This window comes from Apteryx mantelli, chromosome 5, assembly GCF_036417845.1.
Source record: "Apteryx mantelli isolate bAptMan1 chromosome 5, bAptMan1.hap1, whole genome shotgun sequence".
Taxonomy (NCBI): Eukaryota; Metazoa; Chordata; class Aves; order Apterygiformes; family Apterygidae; genus Apteryx; species Apteryx mantelli.
The window spans coordinates 20,446,748-20,468,176 of NC_089982.1; the positions used below are offsets into that span (position 1 = coordinate 20,446,748).

Here is a 21,429-nt window from a genome sequence, read left to right on the forward strand (position 1 = left end):
TCCCTGCAAAGTACCACAGAATTACAATTGGCTTACTGGCAAAGCTGACCTGGAATCATGCTGTAACATCTGATTACAGCTGACCCATGCAAAAATATCAAATGTACCATGCAATGCACATGCCCCCTTCTCCATATCAATTTCCATCTTCCTTGGACCGTCAGACCCCCCACTCCCCACATACACTCCTACCTCTCATGCCGCTGTTGTTGCCGTAGGCTAATGCCTTGCACCCATTGCTTCTGCCACCAGACGATAGCTGCCATGCCTGCCTTCAGCAGCACAGTGGCCAACAAGTGCGACCTGGTGGCAAAAGCGGCGGCAGCAGCAGCAATGGCAGCTGAAGAGCAGTAGAGGCCATGACCGAGGAAGATGTTTTCCCTAAAATGGGAAATAAGAAAATGTAAGGTTGCTTTAGGTGCACAGTATGGTATATCCATGGGAAGGGGGAGGGTGTCCATAAATGTGCAGGGACTTGAGTTTGACTAGGAATCGAGCTACTTATTTTTATAGTGTTCTGGACATTAAAGTCTATGTATTTAGGTACCCAAATGGCCTATTTTTCAGTAAGGCTGAGAACTGCATTTACTAAATATGGAAATAGGGTATCTAAAAATAACCACACAACTATGGATATGTTAGCCTTATTCTATAAAATGGGGGCAAGAGAACTACAGCAACTTGTACGTCCAAAATATTTCCAGCAACTATCCCTTTTCCCACCCACACCCAGAAGTACCCTGAACAAAACAAAACAAAACAAAACAAAACAAAACAAAAAAGCTTTCAAAAAAATCTCAGAGTTGAGTGAACATGTCAAGAAAGGCACTCAGAAAAGATTGCTCGTGTTAAGTGGGCTCCCCACGATTTATGTTGCCAAAGGACAATAAAAATCCTACATTGTTTTACTAACTTTCACATTCTTCATTTTATGGCAGAAATCATAACAAGACAGCAGAAGACAATAATATCTAATGGCAGCTGAACAATCCAAGCACTCAGGGAATCTGGAATCACTGCAGAGAGTGATAAAGCTACAAAGCATCTGGAGTTTTGCTACAGCGACAAGCAAATATAAACACATAAATGGAGTTTGCAGTTAATCTTTATATTTTTGGAAGTCCTTCAATACAGCTCCAGAAGAAGTTTTTCCAACACCTTAGTTTCAAACTGGAATCACCATTAAACCTATCAGATTTCTGTCCAGACATAGAAAATATCATTATTTGAATTCCCAGGAGCATTTCTAATTTCTCTGTTTAATTACATGCCTGGATTTTAATTTCAGTTTATCCTGGAAGCTTTATCAATATATGTTTAAGTCATATTATTGAGCAGGCTAAACCTTTCCACATACAGAAACACAGATCTTTTTGTTACCACAATCCCAGCAGTCAATATTCTAGATCAGAGAAGCAAATTCCTGGTTTAGTAATTTATATAAAACTAAAAGGCACTGCCTTTTTTATAGTGCTAAAGCAGTCCTCCCAAATTACTGAAAACTGTGAGTTACTGTTTCATTCAACATAACAGTCTTGTACATATTTCTTTCTCAAGTTTCTTCTCTAAATGCCTACAAAAAATGTGCCATGGTTCAGTGCGTTTTGAAGTATTTCTTCCTTTTTTCCCTCTACTAGTGTTCAGTGTATTATTCCATGTACAGCAGCATCTCCTAGTGGCCATATTGCCTCTTCTAGTGGGAAATGAAGTGAACGCAGCTTCCCTACAAGCGATAGAATTTTTGTTTTCTGTCGTTCCATTACATTTCCATTTGTTTGTGGAATAAAGAAGGAATCCGATAGGATCAGACATTGGTCCTAATGATAAACAGCAGTATTTACCTTTGTTGAAGTGAGTGCTGTCACTTGAGGTACAAGGCTCTGGCAGTGTGAGGTTCACTGGGCATCTGGGACTGGCCATAATCCTTCCTACCAGCTGCAGAGAGGCAGGTTGAGGTTACTCAAATGACCCTTTCCAAGGCTCCTTTGTGGGAAGGGTTTCTCCATGTCCCAAATCAGGTATCAGGTCTAATTTTGCTCTAATTTATACCAGTGGAATGCTACTGACTTCCTGATTTATATCAGCATAAATGAAAAAAAAGTATTTTCTTACTTTATAAGCAGTTCAGAATGAAGAGCCTATTCTCTGCTTTACCTGGAAAAAAATGCATGCATGAAATTACAGAAATACTGTGGATAACTTCTAGATAGCCAGCAATTTGCAAAGAAATTTGAGAATATTTCAATACCTTCTTTAGAAAAGCCAGAGAGACCCACAGCATTTCAGCACACTAAATGCAGCAGAGACTATAGACACTGTAACATTTCAGCCCTAATCTTTAGTTAGCAGGCTGCAGTTAGGTTCCTCAGTGTGACCATAACGAAGTACAGTGTTTTCACTACTCACAGAATGGGCTTAATCCTCCGAGCTGTTGAACACCCACTGAATTCCCTTAGGCCAATGCCAGCTCTGGGCACAGCACAAAAGGCCCATATTCAAGAGACTATCACTATTTAAGGCAGCTTAAGCACCCACTTAGCTCCTCTTGAAGTCAAAAATAAGTGTCAGGCATACGTTTTGGCATTTTCCTGAATCAAGTCAGGTCCATCATTTTGAAAAAAACTTGCCTACTGAATTCATTCCTAATACTGGTCATTATATCCATGCTTGCATTGCCCCAATCCATAACTGTTTGGAGCTCCATTATTGTTTTCTCTACAGCCTGCTGAAAAACTTTAAAACAGACCAAGTATTCAATTTGCAGTGGTAAAAACGTAACAAAGAAGTAATATCTAACTTGTTCAGCAATCTGATCTCATATGGTTTCCTGTCCTCTGCACAGATAAAGAGGAGCACTTAGCTTTTTTGGTTTGTATGGGTTTAGATCTCTGCTCCACTAGAATTTCTCTGGCAAGGGTAATATCATACGACAGTAACAAAAACAGTATTATTTATTTATTGAGCGCTCTCTGTGTGATTGACATTTACAATACACCGAGGGAGACACAGACCCTCAAGGGGCTTGCAGCCTGGAAAAACAACACAGTTTAGAGTCATTGGCCAGACAATAAGAGCCAAATATGTGAACCTCAAACAATTCACCATTTACATTTAGATGTTGGTTTTTAGCCAGATTCATATAGAAGGGCTTAGCAGATAGACAGTATTTTTGGGAAAAATGAAGATAGAGTGGTTCCACTGCTAGGCAGAAAAGGGAGAGAAAATGCTGTTTTCAGTGCACTAGAGCATTGAAAAGCACTTAAAATTGGTGCTCCTAAACAGGTAGAATTCAGAAAATTCATTAAAATGACTGTATACCTCTTCAGTCAGAAGGGAAAATTAGAGGTGTGTTAGAGTTTATGTGGTCCTGAAGCCCAGGACCAGCAGCTTTCTCCTCTTTTCCCATTCCACTCCTCTCCCCCGCAAAAACCCTCTCCTATCCTATACTGAATGAGACTGAGCAGTATAAGCTGACTATACTGTCCTTGCATCACCTGGAATTCCCTCAGGCAGGAGCATCCCATGCTGGATTTCTAAACTGACTCTGCTTTTTCCATCAAGGAAGCCCAAAGAAGATACTGTAGCCCAAAGGGAACAGGTTTATCTTTGACTGAGTGTTTTATGAAGTAGGAGGAAGCCACTGCAGAGATTGCAGTGCTTCTGCAATCAGTCTTCTCTAAACTACTGTACAGTCTGTTAAACTAGGCCAGTAAAGGCATCTATCTACTATTAGTAACTAGTACCACTGGTGAGGCTGCTTCAGTACATACATTACTTCAAATATGGCACATGCTATTGATTCTGCTGTTATTTCATTTCCATGTAATGCTGGCATATTGCCCACTGCTTCTGACATGCCGTAAACTAATGGAAAAATACAAAATGAAAAATTCCAGTAAATCACACATTCATTTCTTAAATTCAAAAATTAAATTATGAACTTTTAAAAAATTAACAATTTATTTTAAAAAATGTAATATTATTGCCTGCCATTTGTCGAAAAACAGTGCTTTTTCTAACTGAAATGCATAAGCACTACTGACACATTAAATGTGAATCCTAGGGATGGATTCATGTCTTAAGTTAGCAGAATGGTTCTAAGCTATGGCTCCTGTAGGTGTGAAATGTGTATGTCTGCTGCTCTTCTTCTTCAGGGAGCAATTTATCTGTGTTCCCCTCTGTGTCTGACCAGCTGTCTATGGATTTGTTTACTCAAGAAGGAATAGTAAAATAAAATCTTTGAGCATAGGCTTCTTAGCTGCCCCCAGGTTTCTAAGGAGATAGGAAAAGAGGTCCCTCATATCTCTCCTTTCTCCACTATGCACCTACACAAATGTTTTGGTTCTGCAACACAACCCAGCCATATATAAAAGCAAACACACTGTGCAACAAGACCAACAGAAGCTATCACAGCTATGGGAGGTAACAGCATGAAACTTTGTCCATGGAAGCAAAGTTTAACCCCAGTTGCCCTGTTCAAGTCTAGCCTAGAGCTGGAAAGCAAACAGCCACGTGCTGCTGTGTTGCTGCTTCTTGAACAACTGCAGACTCTCAGTGGTGAATGAGCACTCCCAGTTTCAGAGGCCTCAGATCACATGGAGTTAATTTATCTCATATAAATGTAATCCCCACTCTTATAAAAAATTAAGCTGGAGGAATGGTGCCTGCGCAGCTGATTTTTCTGTCAGTATTTTGCCCTCAGAAAGTACACAGGAACACACTTGAACATATGCTTAACATCCTTTATCTAGAAGGCATTTAAACACCTGATTAACTTTGGGCATGTGTGGCTGAAGCAGAATACTTTCTTAACAATAATATTAGAACAAGAAAATGGCTGGTTTGATCTTCTGGTCAAGATGAAAGATAACTAGATTGTTTGAGTCAGCCTGATATGAAAACGAAAGGCTTCTTGGCATCAAGAGAAAAAAGGGGGATGAAGGAGCTAAATTCAAATGAATCAGTTACATTTCAGGTCCTGCCAGTCCTTTCCTCACCTTTCTTATTTTACATTCTACAACTGTCAAAAATGCTAAATAAAATACTTTTGAAACTGAAAATATTGACTCAAATCCGCAAATGGTGTCAATCCATAGCTGCTTTCTTTTCACGTAATAAATAATTTGTCAGCAAATGTTCATCTACTTCTAGAATTGTTCCTGAATTGGTATCTCAATTACAACTAAAGTGATTACACAGAGGTCAAAGGAGCTCCATGAAAATATCTGAGGGTAGAACTTAGCTTATAGGAGAAGACAAGCATGTGGGCTTGTAGCTCTGTACTAAGGCTTTTTAAAAACCTGTTTGCTATGGGAAAAATTTTGCCTGACTCTTATGCACTATACAAGTGATTATGTGTGGAAATAAGGAAACTCTGGTCCTGGCATACCCCTTGCAAGAGACCCAGCTCCAACAGCCAGTGAAGCGGAGGTAGTTCTCCAGCTGATTCTCAGAGCAACTTCACCCAAGAAGTAAACAGGCAGCGCAGAGGGAGAGAAAAGCCGGAGGGGCCTCTCACTGTAGGCTACGAAGTGGCAGTGTCTGGCTGTCCTAACTAAGCATCTACAGTAAAATAGTTGACCTTGCAAATAAAATAATGCCACAGATTATGCTGCTGGTTCTTTCGTGAACAAAACACTTCTCCTTTGTCCTTGCAGGTGTGATCTGCTTCTGCACTATTTCCAGTGCAAGTTGAAACCATGTATCACAAGCTGATCTTATAAGATAGCAAAGATCTATTTTCACTTCTTCTTAAAGCAAAAGCATCAAATGAAAAATAAGTTGATCTTTATGTATGAAAACTTACATTTAATGTTAGAAAAATATTTAGAGGTAGGCACTTTACTATTCAAAAGGAATCACTGACTTTTATTTTTATTTTTATTATTTTATGCTGCAGGATACTAAATGTTGTAGTGTTAGTAAACAACATGCTTCATAGAGGTGCTGAATACACTGCTTCCTGTTCATGTGAATTAGAAATTACAGTGCCACCACTTATTTCAACAGAAGTCAGTGGTGTAAAAATAAACAGCTAATTCACACACTACAAAAATAAAATTAAATTAGGAGAAAACTGCTGGGAAGAAGCTACAGATAGGTAAAAAGGTCACAGCTAAAAAAAAATCAAAGTAAGATTGAGGCTGGTAAGGCTGTCAGAACAACTATACACAAATTAGTTTTCTTTTTTTAATTTGCAGTTTACACGTCTGAAAAGCTTTGAAATAAATTGTCCTTCTCTGTTAATGCTACCACTTAGTTTTTGCTCTGAAATGAAAACTGAATATTATTGCTTCTTTTTTTTCATGTATACGATGTTATATAGATCATCTTCCATTCTTGCAGTCTGTGAGCTTCTATTAAATAAATTTATTTATTCTTCCACACAGTGAAAAGTACTTTACTCTCCAGGTTCCCTTGGTTGAAAACAATGCACTGCTACTCAGTGAAAAATCTGACCTTAAATAAATAGTACTTGATGGAATAAAACTATGACTGTATGGCCGTAAAGGGAGAATGTGTCACATTGTATTATGCCTTTGAGTGAAGTTGCTTCTTCCCTGCACGGAGTTTCATATGCCTATTCCATAGCCAGTCTCACAGAAGTAGACAAGGCACTCAGTGCAGAATCAGGCCCTGGTCAACCAGATTCGCTAATATTTAATCAGCATCTCAAGCTTCCCCAATATTGCCAAAACATCCTGTGAGAGGAATTTTTCAATTAGTTTCAGAGGGCAGTGGTCTCTTCAGATAAGGACAGAGGCAATTTCAGCTTCTTAAATTGTTTCAGATGTACACAGAAAACAGTTTCTAAAGTGCTACTACAAAATCCTTGACGTTTACAGTACCTACTAAGCTGCTAATCCACAGCATGGTACTTTTAAGCTTCAACTGTGCTTCAATGGTTTAATTACCTTATATTTTAGTTTTAGATGGTTTGGTCTACTGTCCACATGAGCCTACCTTATTGCCCTCATTCACATGACAAACCCTTTGAAGCCAAGGGTGTTACCATGTGACTGAGCTCCTCAGGACCTACGGTGTGCATAAATAACACAGCCAGAGCGATGGTATAATGTAGGGGACGGACCGTGTGTTTTGTTTCTGCAGGACTCTCAATGTGAAGATACAGTGGGGATCAGTGACTTAAACATCCTGAAAAACAGAAATACTATTTTAGACACAGGTTCACGTGTTTGCACCACACTGCTCTTTCAGAAGTAACATCAAGGTCAGCTTTTGGGGCAAGCAGCACATCTGGAGCCCCAATATAGAGAAAGGAGCACCAATAGGTTAGATGAGTCATTGTTCCATCTTAATGGAAAACCTATAAAATATCAAACTGCCAGAGAGTAGTAGACCTTTCAAGGCTTTCTTAGTTTTGCAGGTCTTATTAGAATTACCAGAAAGACATAAAACTTTAACAGCTGAAAACTGAAAAGGTTTCATGAGCTTAAGCTCAGCCCATTTGGATCATGGCATAGTTACACTTCCACAGGTGGGATGCGGCACATTAGCTGCAAAAATTCCCCAGCCTCTCTCACTTCTGTTTAGCTGTCCTCTAAGGTCACACAAAAGCTTGTGTCCAGAATTTCCCTTTGTACAAAATTTCATGAAAATATTCAGATCTCTGAATATAGCTGGCTTGCAGATTCTCCCTTAACCATAGTTTGCTTGGTGATTTTTAAGTACTAATGCTGTAGTCTGAAATATGTAGCTGATGAAACCACCCAAGAGTATTACAAATATAGATATAGATATTTATGTTTATCTACACTGAATCCTCAAGGGGCTTACCAGGCATAATTGCCCATCAGCAGTATCTATTTAAGAAAGAATTTATTTTGTTTTTCCTGATTTGAAGAGATATAACAGAAATTGTAGACTGTAAACACAGAAGAGACTTATTCTTAGGTTATAAGATGGGACAACCGCTCTGACTCTTAGTCTAAGACACAGAGGCCATAATGTTTATCTATATCCAACATCTATTAGTTATAGCAGTTTGCAGAGCTCATAGCCTAGGTCCAGGCAAGAGCTGAATCATTCTCCTATGTCATTTATAGTGATCCTAGGTTGATGACAGTTAGACTGCCGTTGACGCTAAGGTAGTCAAAGATGGCTGAAGCACTACCATCAAGCTGTTAATGGTAGTGACAGTCCCCTTATCCTATAGTCTGCATAGGGACTGATATAGACATTGTCTGTATAGAATGTACGTGCATAAGGTTTTCCTCACAGCTGGTGAAACCACAGTCAGGCAGATTCTGCTGCTTTCTGTGCCTTTTCCATTACAGGTATAAATACCCCAGAAAAAAGATCAAAATTGAGCACAATTCCATCTGGTATACCCAACCTGAATACATGTTGCATGCTTTGGGAAGACAGACAGAAACCCTGCTCATTGCCAAGACAAAGAATTCCTCTGGAGTCCCTGAGTAATCTCAGAGGTGCAAGTGGCCAGGTAACCATACTCCCTCTGTGCTTGTAAGCCATGCTCAGTGACAAATCTAGGCAGAAGAAGCATAAACTGCTGAAGAAAGAAGCTCTGGAAAGTAAAGAGGCAGCTACAGATTATAAGAGGTTTTTTTTCTTGCATGCCATCAGCCAAAGAAAGGATGAGTGGCATTACCTGAATAATAAAGGAAATAAACAAAACGAAAAGGAAATCCGTGCATGTGTAGGAAAGATGCGCTGCATCTCAGCCCAATTATCTTTTTGTGTTAGGTATTACATCTGTGAAAGATTTTTTTTTTAAATGGAGCATGATCACCCTAGGGTCTCTTACACTAATTAGCCAGCTACAAATGAAGTACAGCACAGACCTCACCCAGTGGATCCAGCGATTTCTCCTTCAGTCAAATGCAGCAGTCGCCCAAGCAGAGGCATCCTGTATGGTGACATCAAGGTTCTTGATTTGCCTTCCTCATTCTGGAAAACAATTGTGGTACAGTGATTACAGGCAACATACTGAAATACAATGATGGGAATATAATTCAGGACTTCTGTGAAAACATGAAGCTTTATTACTTTGCACTAAAGTAGCCCATCTTCTCTAAAAAAAGCAGTAGAATAATTAGAAATCTATTACTGAACTAAGGTGACCCTCAGCAATATTTTGTTGAGGTAGATTATAAAAGCACCTAATTTTGGCATTCTCCTTCTGAATGAGTACGTGGCAAATCTGAAGGCTTAGTTATGTTAAAGCTCAGAATTATCTCTAACTCAGGTTAAACAGATTTTGTTCCCAGGTTTTCTTCCTTGTGAAATCAGAGGGATGAGTTTTTATCTCATATCAGCAGTAGGAAGTAACAAACACAAGATTAATTAAAGAAAGTGCTAAAAATTAACTTGTGCTCTCTAGGTTTGGACATTTAATGCCCCTTTTATCAGGTTACAGGTAATGAGATTCACTTTTCTATTTCACTTCCCCAAACCCAAGTCAGAGTGACCTTTTGGTGTCACTGCAAAACTTCCTCTACCAAAGGTCAAAATAACATTCTTCGTAATTAAAACTCACCAGCTGGCAAATAGAATATAGAATTCCTTCTCATCTGTGACATGGAATGTACTGATAACAACAGAATTACTCAGGGCAATTAGTAAAATAGTTTATGTCTGCAGAATCAAGTCCTAGACATAGCATTTTGCAGATTGGCACATAATGATTGATTCATATCTGTTATTTTAAAACAATTATCTGACAGAAAAAAGGATAAAATAGTTCTGTGTACAGTCATACGCACATCTAGGGAACTTCAAAGCTATACAAGGGAATCTGAACCATGCATATCAGGGAATAAACTCACTGAATGGTACAATCTAGATGTTGGGTTTTTCTTAATTTAGCACAAGTGGCCACATGCATTATAGCCTTTTTCCTCATTCCTCAGAACTATGAAGAATTTGTAGCTGCTGGAAGCATGTTACTAGACTTGGTGGAAGAAATGGTCTGGGTGAGCCAGCTCATGGGTTATCTGTTGCATGACAGCGTTAACTGCACACAGATTTAATACTCAGTTCTTGCTAATACATTCAGATTCATTATAAATGAGGAAAACAAAACTAATGGATCTGGTAGATGGTGGATTTCCATTAGGGGTTTGTGTTCTAGCTGCCAACATATCGGGATTTCATAAGAAAGAATGGGTTTAACCACAAGATAATTGTTGTTTGTAGAAAATAATTCATTAAGCTACGTGAAAGGTTTTGTAAAACATTTAAAACAATGGAAAAAATTCCCAGTTGCCTCTTCTTGCTTTTAGCACAATGATATTTTAGAATGTGGAAGTCTTCAAATATATCAAATTAAACTTTATCATCTGTGTGTTTTCTATAGTGTCTCTAATATTTGTCAGTTATGAACTGTGGTTTCACTAAGTTTTTTCTCCTGTCATTTACACTCCCTTAATGCTTGATCTCATATTGAAATACTAATTATAGATACTGCAATAATTTTCACAGATTGTGATGTAGCACATATATTTACGGTCTCATTGTAAAATTAAGGAGTCAGAGAACAATATTTTGGAAAGGAAAAATCTTTCTTAAAATACAGATTCCTACACGGTGTGTGCTGTGCAAAAGGATAACAGCAGTACAATCAAGCACTCATGCACCTTCTAAAACAGAACTGAGAATGAAATGGCAAACCAAACAGTTATCCTTATTTCTGAATTACATTGCTATTGGGTATTTCACACTAATACTTTGGGATGGAGCATGGGTTCTAAAAAAGAAAAAACAAATATTAACAGTGGAATTTGTTAACCTATCACAGCAACATAGGTCCGTAAGGGACTTAAAGAGGTCACTCTTGCACCACAGCTGGACGACAATGTGGCACTCAGCGTGTTTGCCTACGCCTTGTTTAGAGTCCTTGAATTATGGAAACATCACGCCATTCCCTTGTCATCTAGTCTTTTACTACCTTAACATAATGGCTTATCTTAATAGCTCACCTGAACTTCTTTGTTTCATTTGGAGCTTATTATTTCTTGCCTTAGCTTACTAGGACATGAAGAACAAATTATTCCTTTCAGAGGAGGGTCCACAGTCCACCAAAGGACCAATGGATGTCTATGCAAGATGCCTCTACATAGTATGATAAGGTGGGCAGGCTGAGAAACCTTCAAATACAGGAAGTTTCTCCTGTGTTTAGACATAGCTTGCATACTTTGAACAAATAACAGGAACAGTTAGAGCTGGACCATATGCTCAGCATAAGGGTAAAGTAATTAACCACATATTGAATGCCAGAGAGATGCATAAACACCAGTAGGAAAATACGTCATACAAACAGGGATAATGCCCAAATATATATAACAAGTGAAGCTGAGTCAGCGTCTTTGGACACGGTCTGGAGGATAGCCGCTGTGACCACCGGTATATATTACTGTGCTTTCTACTTCCGTACAGAATGAATAAAAGAAGCTGAGCAATGAATCTAGTCTTGGATAGAGTCTGAATGAAAAACAGATGATAGGTGGCAGAGGCAGATACACAAACAGTCAATATGGATATGGTTTAGGGGGTGACTGACTGACTGGAAAGTCAAAATGGAAATGGATTTGGATCCTTTAAGTGTGAACAGCAGCCAGCAGGAGAGGTTCACCAATGCTTTTCTTTGTGGATAGAGAATATGTAGTGTGTATGCTATATAAAGCCTGAAAAGCCTCCCCTTGCCTCGCTCTTCCTTGTCAGGGCCTGCCTGTACACAGAATGTATGGTGCCCACCCCACGGGCAGCCGGAAAACCCTTGCCTTGTGCCACCCTGCCTCGCTAAGGCTTTCCCATCCGGATATAGCTATTTACAGGGGGGAAATCCTTGCTTCACCTTGCACCGCCTGCCTCACCTCACCTTGCCCAGGCTTTCCCACCTGCACAGAGACCACCTATTACCTGTGCTTGCTGCAGAATGTATGTATTCCTAAATATAGGCAGATAGTATATGTTATCTGTTGAGCCGGAAAAGCCGCAAGTGGGCAAAGCGACGTGAGGTGAGGCTTTTCTCTCTGCGCTTGAGTATCTGGGGCAACGTGTGCACAGACACACGCCGCACACGCAAACGTTTCCTCGTGGATGTATGCGCCGCGCAGGGCCAGACGGCGCCGCCTGCCTCACCGCGGCTCTTCCGCCGCCCGCGGCACCCGCGGGCCGAGAGGCCTCGGCAGCCCCCGCCTCGCGCTTCCTAGCCTCCCTGCCGCGAGGGGCCCGGCCCGCACCGCCGCCGCCGCCGCCGGGCCGCGGAGGGGAGCGGAGGGGAGGGGAGAGCAGGGGCGGGGAGGGGGCGCCGCGCTGCCCGCCCGCCCGCCCGGCGGGAGGCGGCGGCGGCGGGAGGCGCCGCCAGGGGGCGCTGTGGGCGGCGGCGCAGCCGTTAACGGCCGCGGCGGCAGGGCCTGTTGGCGCTCGTGCCCGCCCGAGTCCCGCGGGGCCGCCCGCGGGCCAGGCCCGCGCCCCCCCCCTCCGCGCCAGGCCGCGGCCAGGGCAGCAGCAGCAGCCGGAGGAAGAGGAGGAGGAGGAGGAGGAAGAGGAGCGGCCGCCGTGAGGAAGCGCAGCGGGGAGCCATGTCCGCGCCCGCCGGGCTGCCGCCGCGGCCCTCGGCCGGAGCGGCCGCGTACGCGGGCGGCCCCGCGGAGGTCGCGGCGCCGCAGGCTGGCGCGCTTCGCCGCCACAACGGTGAGGGCCGGCAGCGGGCGGGCGGGCCCGGGCGGGCCGCGGGGCCGCCATCGCCGCCGCCGGAGCGGGGGGCGGCCGGGCCGGGCCGGGGCCGGGGGCGCGGGTCTCCCTGCTCGCGGCGGCGGGGAGGCGGCCGCGCGGGCCGCGGGCCGCCGTGCGCGGAGGACAAGGGCCGCGGCGGCGCCCCGCTCCGCCGGCGCGGCCAGACCCGCTGCCCCGGCTGCCCGCTCGCCTCCCCGGGGCCGCTGCCTCGCACACCCGAGTTAACTTTTGAGAGCACGCAGTCTCCTCTAGCCTCGCCAAACTAGCGGGTAGACGGCATTCGAATTTTATTTTATTTTATTTTATTACTTTTCTCCAATTTAAATCACCTTGACATTTTCGGAAGCTTTCTCGGCTGGGAACTGCATTTTGGGAAAGCTCTGCAGACGTAAGGCACCTCGAGGCCTTGCCTTCTGCTGAGCGATACTTGCGTGCGTGTGCCGTAAACTGTGTCTAATTGGAGATGAGAGCGCTTACGAGATAAGAATAACTGTTTATGAACTTAAAAGAAGTGGCTGGGTGGGTGCTGACAGAACTGGAGCCTGGGTTTTGAGCTGAGTAAACAAGGCTGGACCGCAGTTACTCTCAACAGGGAAACCTGGGAAAGCAGGGTCACTGAAACACTGAGCTCAAATATTTCAAAATCGCAAAATAGTGACTTTGTTTTTCATATTCAGCGACTTGAATACATATGAAGATATACTGAAACTAACTGCACTATGAATTCAAATACTTAACATGCAGCTTCTCGTTTTTAAATTGGTGAGCTATAAAATCAGCCCTCTATTACTACACGTGGCTGGCTTTTCAGAACACCTGTATCATCTTTGTCCCCACCTGACGTTGTTCTGGCGTCTAAGTTGGGTCTCTTGGTTGCATCGAATTTGAATTTCTATCCCTAAAGCCTTTGTTTTGCACTCGGACTATTTTGTGCAGAGGGTGCTTCTGCACAGTGTGCAGGGTAAAGACCTACACAACTGAAGTTTTACTCGTGTCCAAAGGGGTAGTTAGTAGCCACTTACATGTCTATAGAATAGCTTTTGAGTCAATTTGCAGGCAATGTGGAAGGCATTGGCATAAATGAAAAGGAAGATAATTAGATGGTAGCTTTTAGGGAGAAACTAATGCATCAGTTTTGTTCCCCAAACGTTAGTATTATAATACTGAGGATGAAGTTATTCACAAAATTCTAATATAAATGGGTTTTCAATTAAAAAAAAAAAAAAAACGCAGTATGTTATCCAGACTCAGATAGTACATCATCAGTAACCTGGAAACTTATTTCACAGAAATAAATAGAAACTGAAATCATACTGAATGATACATATGATGATTTAACTGAATGATATATATATATATATTCTAAAGAGCTGTTATTACTATTTATTATTTTAATTCATTAGTTCTGTGTTGCTGGTAATATACATGCTGGTAATACAACATGTTTTGAACTTTGTGGTAGATCATTTTTTTCCTGTGGAAAAAAATAGTTGTTTTTTTTTTTTAAATTCTGAGAGATTCACACAGCATTCAATAATAGTCTTGCGTTTTTACTGTGTGCCTTGCTAACTACCAAACTCTTTATCTTAAGATGTTGTACAGTTATGCATATTTGCTGATTTGTAGGTAAAAACTCTGAATTTGTCATTTGTTGTGACTTAGCAATAGCATTCCAGAATTTTTAGAACAATGTAGCTGTCATCTTTACCAATCTTCTGAAGTTATAACATAGGATTTAGGACTTTCTTCTTTTCTTTTATAATAGAAGGAGGTATAAATAGGACTAGTAACAGAAAAAGACTGTAGTGGAAGTTTCCATGCTGTCAGATAGAAACTAAATTTTACAAAGACGACTGTCATTGCTTTTGAAAATTGATTTTACATAAGTATAATATAAGCTACTTCAGCTAGTACAGCTACTACCTTGTTGGTTGCAAAATACACTGCAATGCATCCTTTCAGATGTTCAGAATGCTGTATATGTTTCACTTCATAAAATCTAGATTTTTCAATCCAGATTTAACTTTTGAAGTTATTGGAATCTGATGAAAGAGGGACTATTTTTTTTTCCTAAAGAATATAACCTGTTGCCTGTACAGTGATATTAAAAAGGATGCTTGGCTTTATGTCTTTATTAGGATTTGCTAGTGGTCCAGTGACCAAGTCCATTTGAGACTTTTGGGGAATTCAGCATTAGTATAACTTTAAGTTAAAAAAAACAAAACTACTTCTTGTTTGTATTTGGATAGTTTTTTTTCTCTCACAGTGCTCCTATTTTGATCCTACCTACACTGAAATCCAGTGTTTAAAGAAAGAAGACCTTGTTTGGGTTTTGTTCTTCAGTCTGGGACTTTCAAATACAGTACTTCTCTGAACAAAACGTTACAAGTTTGAGAGATTATTATTGCAGTAGTATTGCAGGTGGCTTTGTATATAAATGGAAAATGACTTGTTTCCTAATGTCAATGTAATAAAATGTTGATTGTTAAATCAATACTAAAAGATGATGCATTTTTTCCAGTAGCCATAAAGAACTTCAGTGCTAACAATTTCATGTATTGAAATTTCCAGCACTGAGAGGACAACTGTATTAAATTCTCATGTTTCCCTAGAAGACTGCGCGTGTGCATGCGTGTTGCTTGCAAATGATTTTTAAGATACCCTTTGTACCAGTACTGTCTTTCTGGGTTTGTCATTTTCATTATGAAGTGGCTTAATTTCTCAAGAAAACAGTACTTAAAGTGATTCCTTACATTCATCTTTTTGCCTTGTTTTCCCTCCCTCTCCCAACTTTGGGTCTGTTGGATAGTTTCAATTACATTTGATAAAGGGATAGAGGTCCTAAAGATATGAAAAATCCTGAGAGATGAGAAATTCCTGTATGTTTTATGAAAATAGGGAACCGGGTGAATGAAGAAAGTTGACAGCAATTCCATCACTGAGGTGCTGTGAGAGCTCAACAGTGACTCAGTTTGCTGGGTTGTTTGCTGGCCATTAAGGACGTTCAAGGACATGCATAGCTTATGTAGGCATAGTAGTGCTGCCCCCCTTGTCCGTTGTGCAAGGGATACATGAGGGGGGTGAGTGTTCTCTGTAGGGGGATAAAGACATGTTAAAAGTTGTAGAAAGCTAACAGGTATTCTGGGCCAGGAAGGAGGGTCATGTTGTGTAGGGTATATGGTCGGTAGATAAATTATTGAGGTAAGAGAATGCATGAGCATAGAAAAACACCCTGACACTAGAAAGCCAAGCTTCACTAATTGCCATTAGTATTGGCGCAATTGTTGACCAAATGTCGTGGCTCTTTTTTTCTTATAAAGAGATGCTGCTTTTTGGGTACATCATAATGTCTGTGTATTTATACTGGGATAAAGCTGTTTCTTAGGAGACAGAATAATCTAGACCCCATGAAAACATTGTAAGATACTAATTTGTGTGTAGAAAGAGAGTTTCACTGCTTTCATTATAGAAATGGAGTTTTCACAGTATACCTGCTGTGTGTAGATACGGTTTTCAACTCCTCTCAGGGGAAGGAAGTTTTTTTAGAGAGTTGTCAAGTGTTTTGAGAGGAAGGTATAGTACCTGAGCCATCAGTACAGATTGTGCAATTAACCAGATTTCAGAATGACAGGGTAAGATGTACCCAGATTGCCAGTGTTGAAAACTGTTCAATTATGTAGTCATCATTAGTAGCTTCAACTACTAATTATACTACAAAAATTACTTTCTATTCACATTCTGTATGATCAAACAGACAAAAAAATCACCTCGGATAATGGGAATAATCTGTCTTCTTTAGTTGTAAAACTTGCTTTTAAAGGACCAGGTCTTTGAAATCAAGAAGATATTTTTTCTTATGTCAGGTGTGTCTTTCTTAGTGATTTCTTTGTGTGATTTATACTCTCATACTGTATGATCAAAAGAACAAAAATTCCTAGTTTTAAATTTATAGTAGGTGTCTCTACTTAAAAGGATGAATAAAGGTACCTCGGGCATTCTGTAAGGTGGAGAGTGATACGCTGGATTGGTAATTTAGTCTGTCTTTATTTATGGTATTTCTTTTAACTAGAGCTAAATACTGCAAAACTTCATAAGCTTATTTGATATGCAGCCTTTTATTTAGAAGTGAGGTGCTCCTAAACCAGTTTCTAAATTATACCTGATCTGTTAGTTTATTCAGCATACTATAGTAGAACATATGCACGGAATTTTCAGATAAAAACATTTTTTCATGCCAGTTTAAGTGACAAAACTGCTTAAAGCAATTTGCCTTGACAGTCATATTTATAAATTATTGGTGTATTTTTGACTTTGTTCTTTCAGAGACTTTCAAAAAACAGGACAACAGTCCACTAAAATTCTCCATAAGTATAGCCTATTGTTGTTAGTATGACTCACTAATCCAAAATCATTTTCCTTAAATATGAAAAAACTACAACGCTTTATGGAGCAGCACCTATTTTTTCAAGAAAATAGTGAATCAGAAGCAGAGAATTACATACCTTCATTCTCAGAAGTGTTAGGATGTCAACCTTTTCTATTTGTGTGTTTTGTTTTTTTTAACCTCCTTGTGTTTTCTCCCCAGCTGCCTTTCTGTCTTTTGCCTCAACAGTCCAAACTACTTGTGTTCATTTGTTAGCTGCTTTTTCTCCAACTCAACTTTCTGTGTTGTAATTTGTGAAACAGCACTTTCAGTTTTATCAAAAAGCTGTTTTGGACAGTATGTCCCTTGTTGAAAGGATTCTGTTCTTAAGTTCAGTATTAAAATTGCCTTACAAGTTAATCAGAGAAAATCTGGATGTTACTTTGATTACAGTAACTTTTCAAAGTTGTGTTCTTCAACAAAAGTGTGGACTGGATAAATAATACTTACATTTCGTGGTATAGTAAATATAAGGGGGCGAATCAACAATTAGTATCACAGTGGCTGTATAATTTGTGAATGGCACATCATCATGCTATGTTTCTATTCACTGAGTGCTGGGAAATAACATAGTCATTCAGCATGATGTAAACAGTAGGGTGTGGTAGTTTTAAGAGAGGAAATTATGCAGGGAAATGTTGATACGGTTCGCAATGAAATAGGGTTCTGGAAAAGAGCATGAGAAAGTCTGAGATTTACCATTTCAGGTCAGTTTACTTAAACAAAAAAACAAAAAAAAAGCAAAAAACCCAAAAAACAAATTGGACATAGTTAATGTTCAGTCTTTAAGAAACAAGTACCTAGACCCTTGCTGAACCAGTATGTAATTAACCTCTGATGTTGCAGAGCCAGTTGCTGAGGCAGCTGAGGTCATTTTCTCTGGTATCAGCAACTTTTATACCTGATATGTATCAAGCAATAAGTAGAAATGAAGAAGTGTCATGTTAGATGTTTTGTGGTTTCATAAAAATGGGGTTTTCATAAAAACATAAAACGAAAAGAATATATAGGAGAAAGTTAACTGTCCCTCAGTACTTTATCTTGATCACTGTATTAAGGATTTGTAAAGACAAATACCTACATTTTTATATATTGACAGATTGGTTTGAGTAAAGCTTATCATTTTCCATATTCAGTCAGATTCTTAAAGGGATACTGTTATATTCAGACACTTGGAAGCACCAGTTTGCATATTATTGTTCACTCTTTGCTTAAATACTAATTTCCTAGCAAGTTTTAAAAATACAAATGTGATGTGTAGGATCTTGACTTGGAAACATCTTTTTTAGATAATGGAAATAATGCATTTTTCTGTTTTGTATGTGTGCAAATTATTTCAGACATACTATTTTACGTCTGCTGTACTTGGATCACTCTGCTTTTTCCACTGATGAGAGCTGATCTCAAAGATAGGCAGAAGAAACAAGAAGAAACCTATTGCTTGTTATAGTACGTACAGAATCCACTGGCGCTATTACCAGATGCACCTTTAATGCATGTGACATTTTCTGTTCATTTCAGGTCCTGTGCAGAGTCCGATGCAGTTCCCCTCTGGTTATGGCTTACATCCTCCAAACTATAGTGTGCTCTCAGGACGCTATTCACAAGTGCCCAATAAAGCTGTCTCTCCACATTTGGATAACCAGTATAGAGCCAGTTACCACTCTACTTACTATTCAGCACCAGCACAAAATGTTATGACACCTTCTGTGGCTACCAACGTGTTGAATACACAGGAATCACAGCAATTATACAACAAAACTTCTCCCCAGACAGCGGGGTCGACGGAAGGACTTACTCAAGGAGCAATATCCTCTGCATCCTACTTACATACTAGTGCTCAACAGTCTTATTCAGCGTTTGGTAATCACTACAGCACTTCTGTCAGCTCTTCAGTTGCATCTCAGGGATTTCCCCTTAATTCTGATCATTACACTATGCCTGTGGTTTCTAGTGCTATGTATCCTACTGTTTCCTATCCTTCTGCAGCTATTGACAGTGTATATGGGCAGGTATATACCTCTCAGAGCCTACCTGATGTTGGACAGTTTAAACAGACAAATACATTTTCTAGCCAGAGTACAGCAGTACCTCATTCACTTCAGCAGCATGTTCCTGTGGGATATAATTCAACATTGCCGACTGTTTCATCTGCTCAGTCCGTTCAAGACAGCCTCAGCAGAAATCTCACTGGATCGCTGACTAAAGCAAACAACCAAATAAGTACAGGTACAGTATTATTTGAAGGATAGTAAACTTCTGGATGTCTCTTGGAAACTTCAGAAACTGTGTGCTTTTGTTGCTTTGTATTTATTCACTATGTGAATTACTGCATCATAATTTTGACTTCTGTACTTATTCATCCTTAAAGTTTTTCTCATTTGTTTACTGCAGTCCTTATGGTAGCAGCTGATCATATCAGTGATGGATATTTATTTCTGTTGAGAGATGTAGAAAAAGACACTGGATGGTTTTAATCTTTTTCTTTCTCTCTCTTTTTTTTGGGGGGGGGGAAGTAGCTATTGTTTTATATAAATGGTTTCAAAAGGGAAGTTTTTCATGCAGTTTTGAAGGAGTTTCTAATCTATTAATCACTGAAGATTTTTCTTCTCTGACTAGAGAATTTTTTAAAGTCATGATCTAATTGGTTCTTTAAGTTTTACTTAAGTAAGCAGGCATACACTCTTTTCTTCAAAAAGTTCAAAAAAAGTGGAAGCCTAAATATATTTTGGGCAGTTAGGGCTTTAAAGTTTATTTTCAACTAGCCTCTGAATGAGATGGACATTTACGTGGTTTTAACTGATTTTGTAAGCAATAACATGACATTTTTAGTATGCATATAGCAGTGGAGAATGAGGTGGGGGAGTGCCAAATTATATTTGTGGGCAAATATACTCAGCTTTCGCTAGTAGCTGCAGCTTCTGCTGCTTCATGGGAAAACTGGCTGCAAGTCCATAGGGCAGGCAGTACTTTGTGGGAGGAATAGAAGAAGTGAAGAGATGTGGGAGTGCCTGCACATTGAGACATCTTGCCCCCTCTCTCTACTGTGAGGCAGTATTCTCCGAGTAGCTTATGCAAAATAATTCCAGTTGTGATACAGGGGAAAACTTCTTTCCAGTTTCTTTTGTCTGTTTGTACTGGTAATGTTTCTGATTTCCTTCATTTTTTGACTTGTGAACTGTGCAAGACTAATAGTTTTCCTTTTATGATGAGACAGATATTAGAGAACTGTAGATTTTTTTTTTTCTTATGTTGGGTATTTCAGATCATAGTTACACACTGGAATTGTTGTAGGAGTCTCTGAAGCTGAGGTTTCCTAAGTCCAAGGACTTATCAAAGAATGTGATTTTGATGATGCTAAGGGTTTGAGTGGGAAAACTGGTTGAGCTTAAATCAAAATCAAGCTTATCTAATGCAGGCTGATGTTGAATTTAGTTTGAATATTGCTTTTTTTTTTTTCTTCAAACTAAGATGGAGTGATATCCTTCAGCTCAGTTTTAGTAGATTGCATAGTAGACTTGAATCCTGTCCCTGTATGCTGCTTTGAGTGTGCTGTTTTCCTTAATATTTCAAAAGCATGAAACAGAATAACATTTTAAAAAAAGGCTTAAAGAGCTTCTAAAGTTAATGATGTTTCAGGGTTGAGAATGAAAACAAGTTCTTTCAAAGACTAAAGGTTTAAAACTCTTGCAGAAAAATTAATTCAGTTGCACATAGAATCTATAGCCAGACATTGATAAAATGCAGGTATCATTCCAGAATAGTAAGATTTACAGTAGCTGTGAAAACTATTTCTTGTTTGTGTTTTATTTGCAGAAGTTTTCCATTTATATGCCAGTTAATTTGACTTTCTTTTTGGGCATCTTGGAAATCTATTATTTGTTTATAAAAATACTGTTTGTAAGGAACAGCTGTTTTAAGGTGAAACAGTGGAGCTGACCAGAACATAAAGAAGAGTATGAACAATAGATAGTCTTATTTCTGAGATGTTCAGTATGCTTCTGAAGGGAGTAGTTGGGTAAATACATGACTTTAGAGAAAAAGCAGTAATATTAGGCTTGAGTTTCAAAGAGCTGATGATAGAACGGACTGTAAAGCGGTGTATAATAGGTACACACTTTGCAGTTATGAAAATAAACACTGATCCACTAGTTCTGTTACTTTTGAGTGATACTGCAGTACTTGGTTCATTTGCCAAACTGGAGCCGTAATTACTTATGCCACATTCACATGCTTTCTGAGCTTGTGATGCTGCTGAGATAAGTATTCCCCATGCCTTGTTGCAT

The 21,429-nt window shown here is 39.8% G+C and overlaps 1 protein-coding gene across 4 annotated transcripts in view; it reads left to right on the forward strand.

Moving 5' to 3' along the window:
- The first annotated feature begins 12,551 nt into the window (after window positions 1-12,551).
- Window positions 12,552-21,429, forward strand: part of SEC24B (SEC24 homolog B, COPII coat complex component) — a 48,938-nt gene continuing 40,060 nt past the window's right edge. For all 4 annotated transcript variants that reach the window (XM_067297604.1, XM_067297602.1, XM_067297603.1 and 1 more), the window contains exons 1-2: window positions 12,552-12,678; window positions 18,665-19,372. In XM_067297604.1, coding sequence (XP_067153705.1) covers window positions 12,567-12,678; window positions 18,665-19,372 — 820 coding nt within the window. In that variant the 5' untranslated portion in view covers window positions 12,552-12,566. The remainder of the gene's footprint in view (window positions 12,679-18,664; window positions 19,373-21,429) is intronic.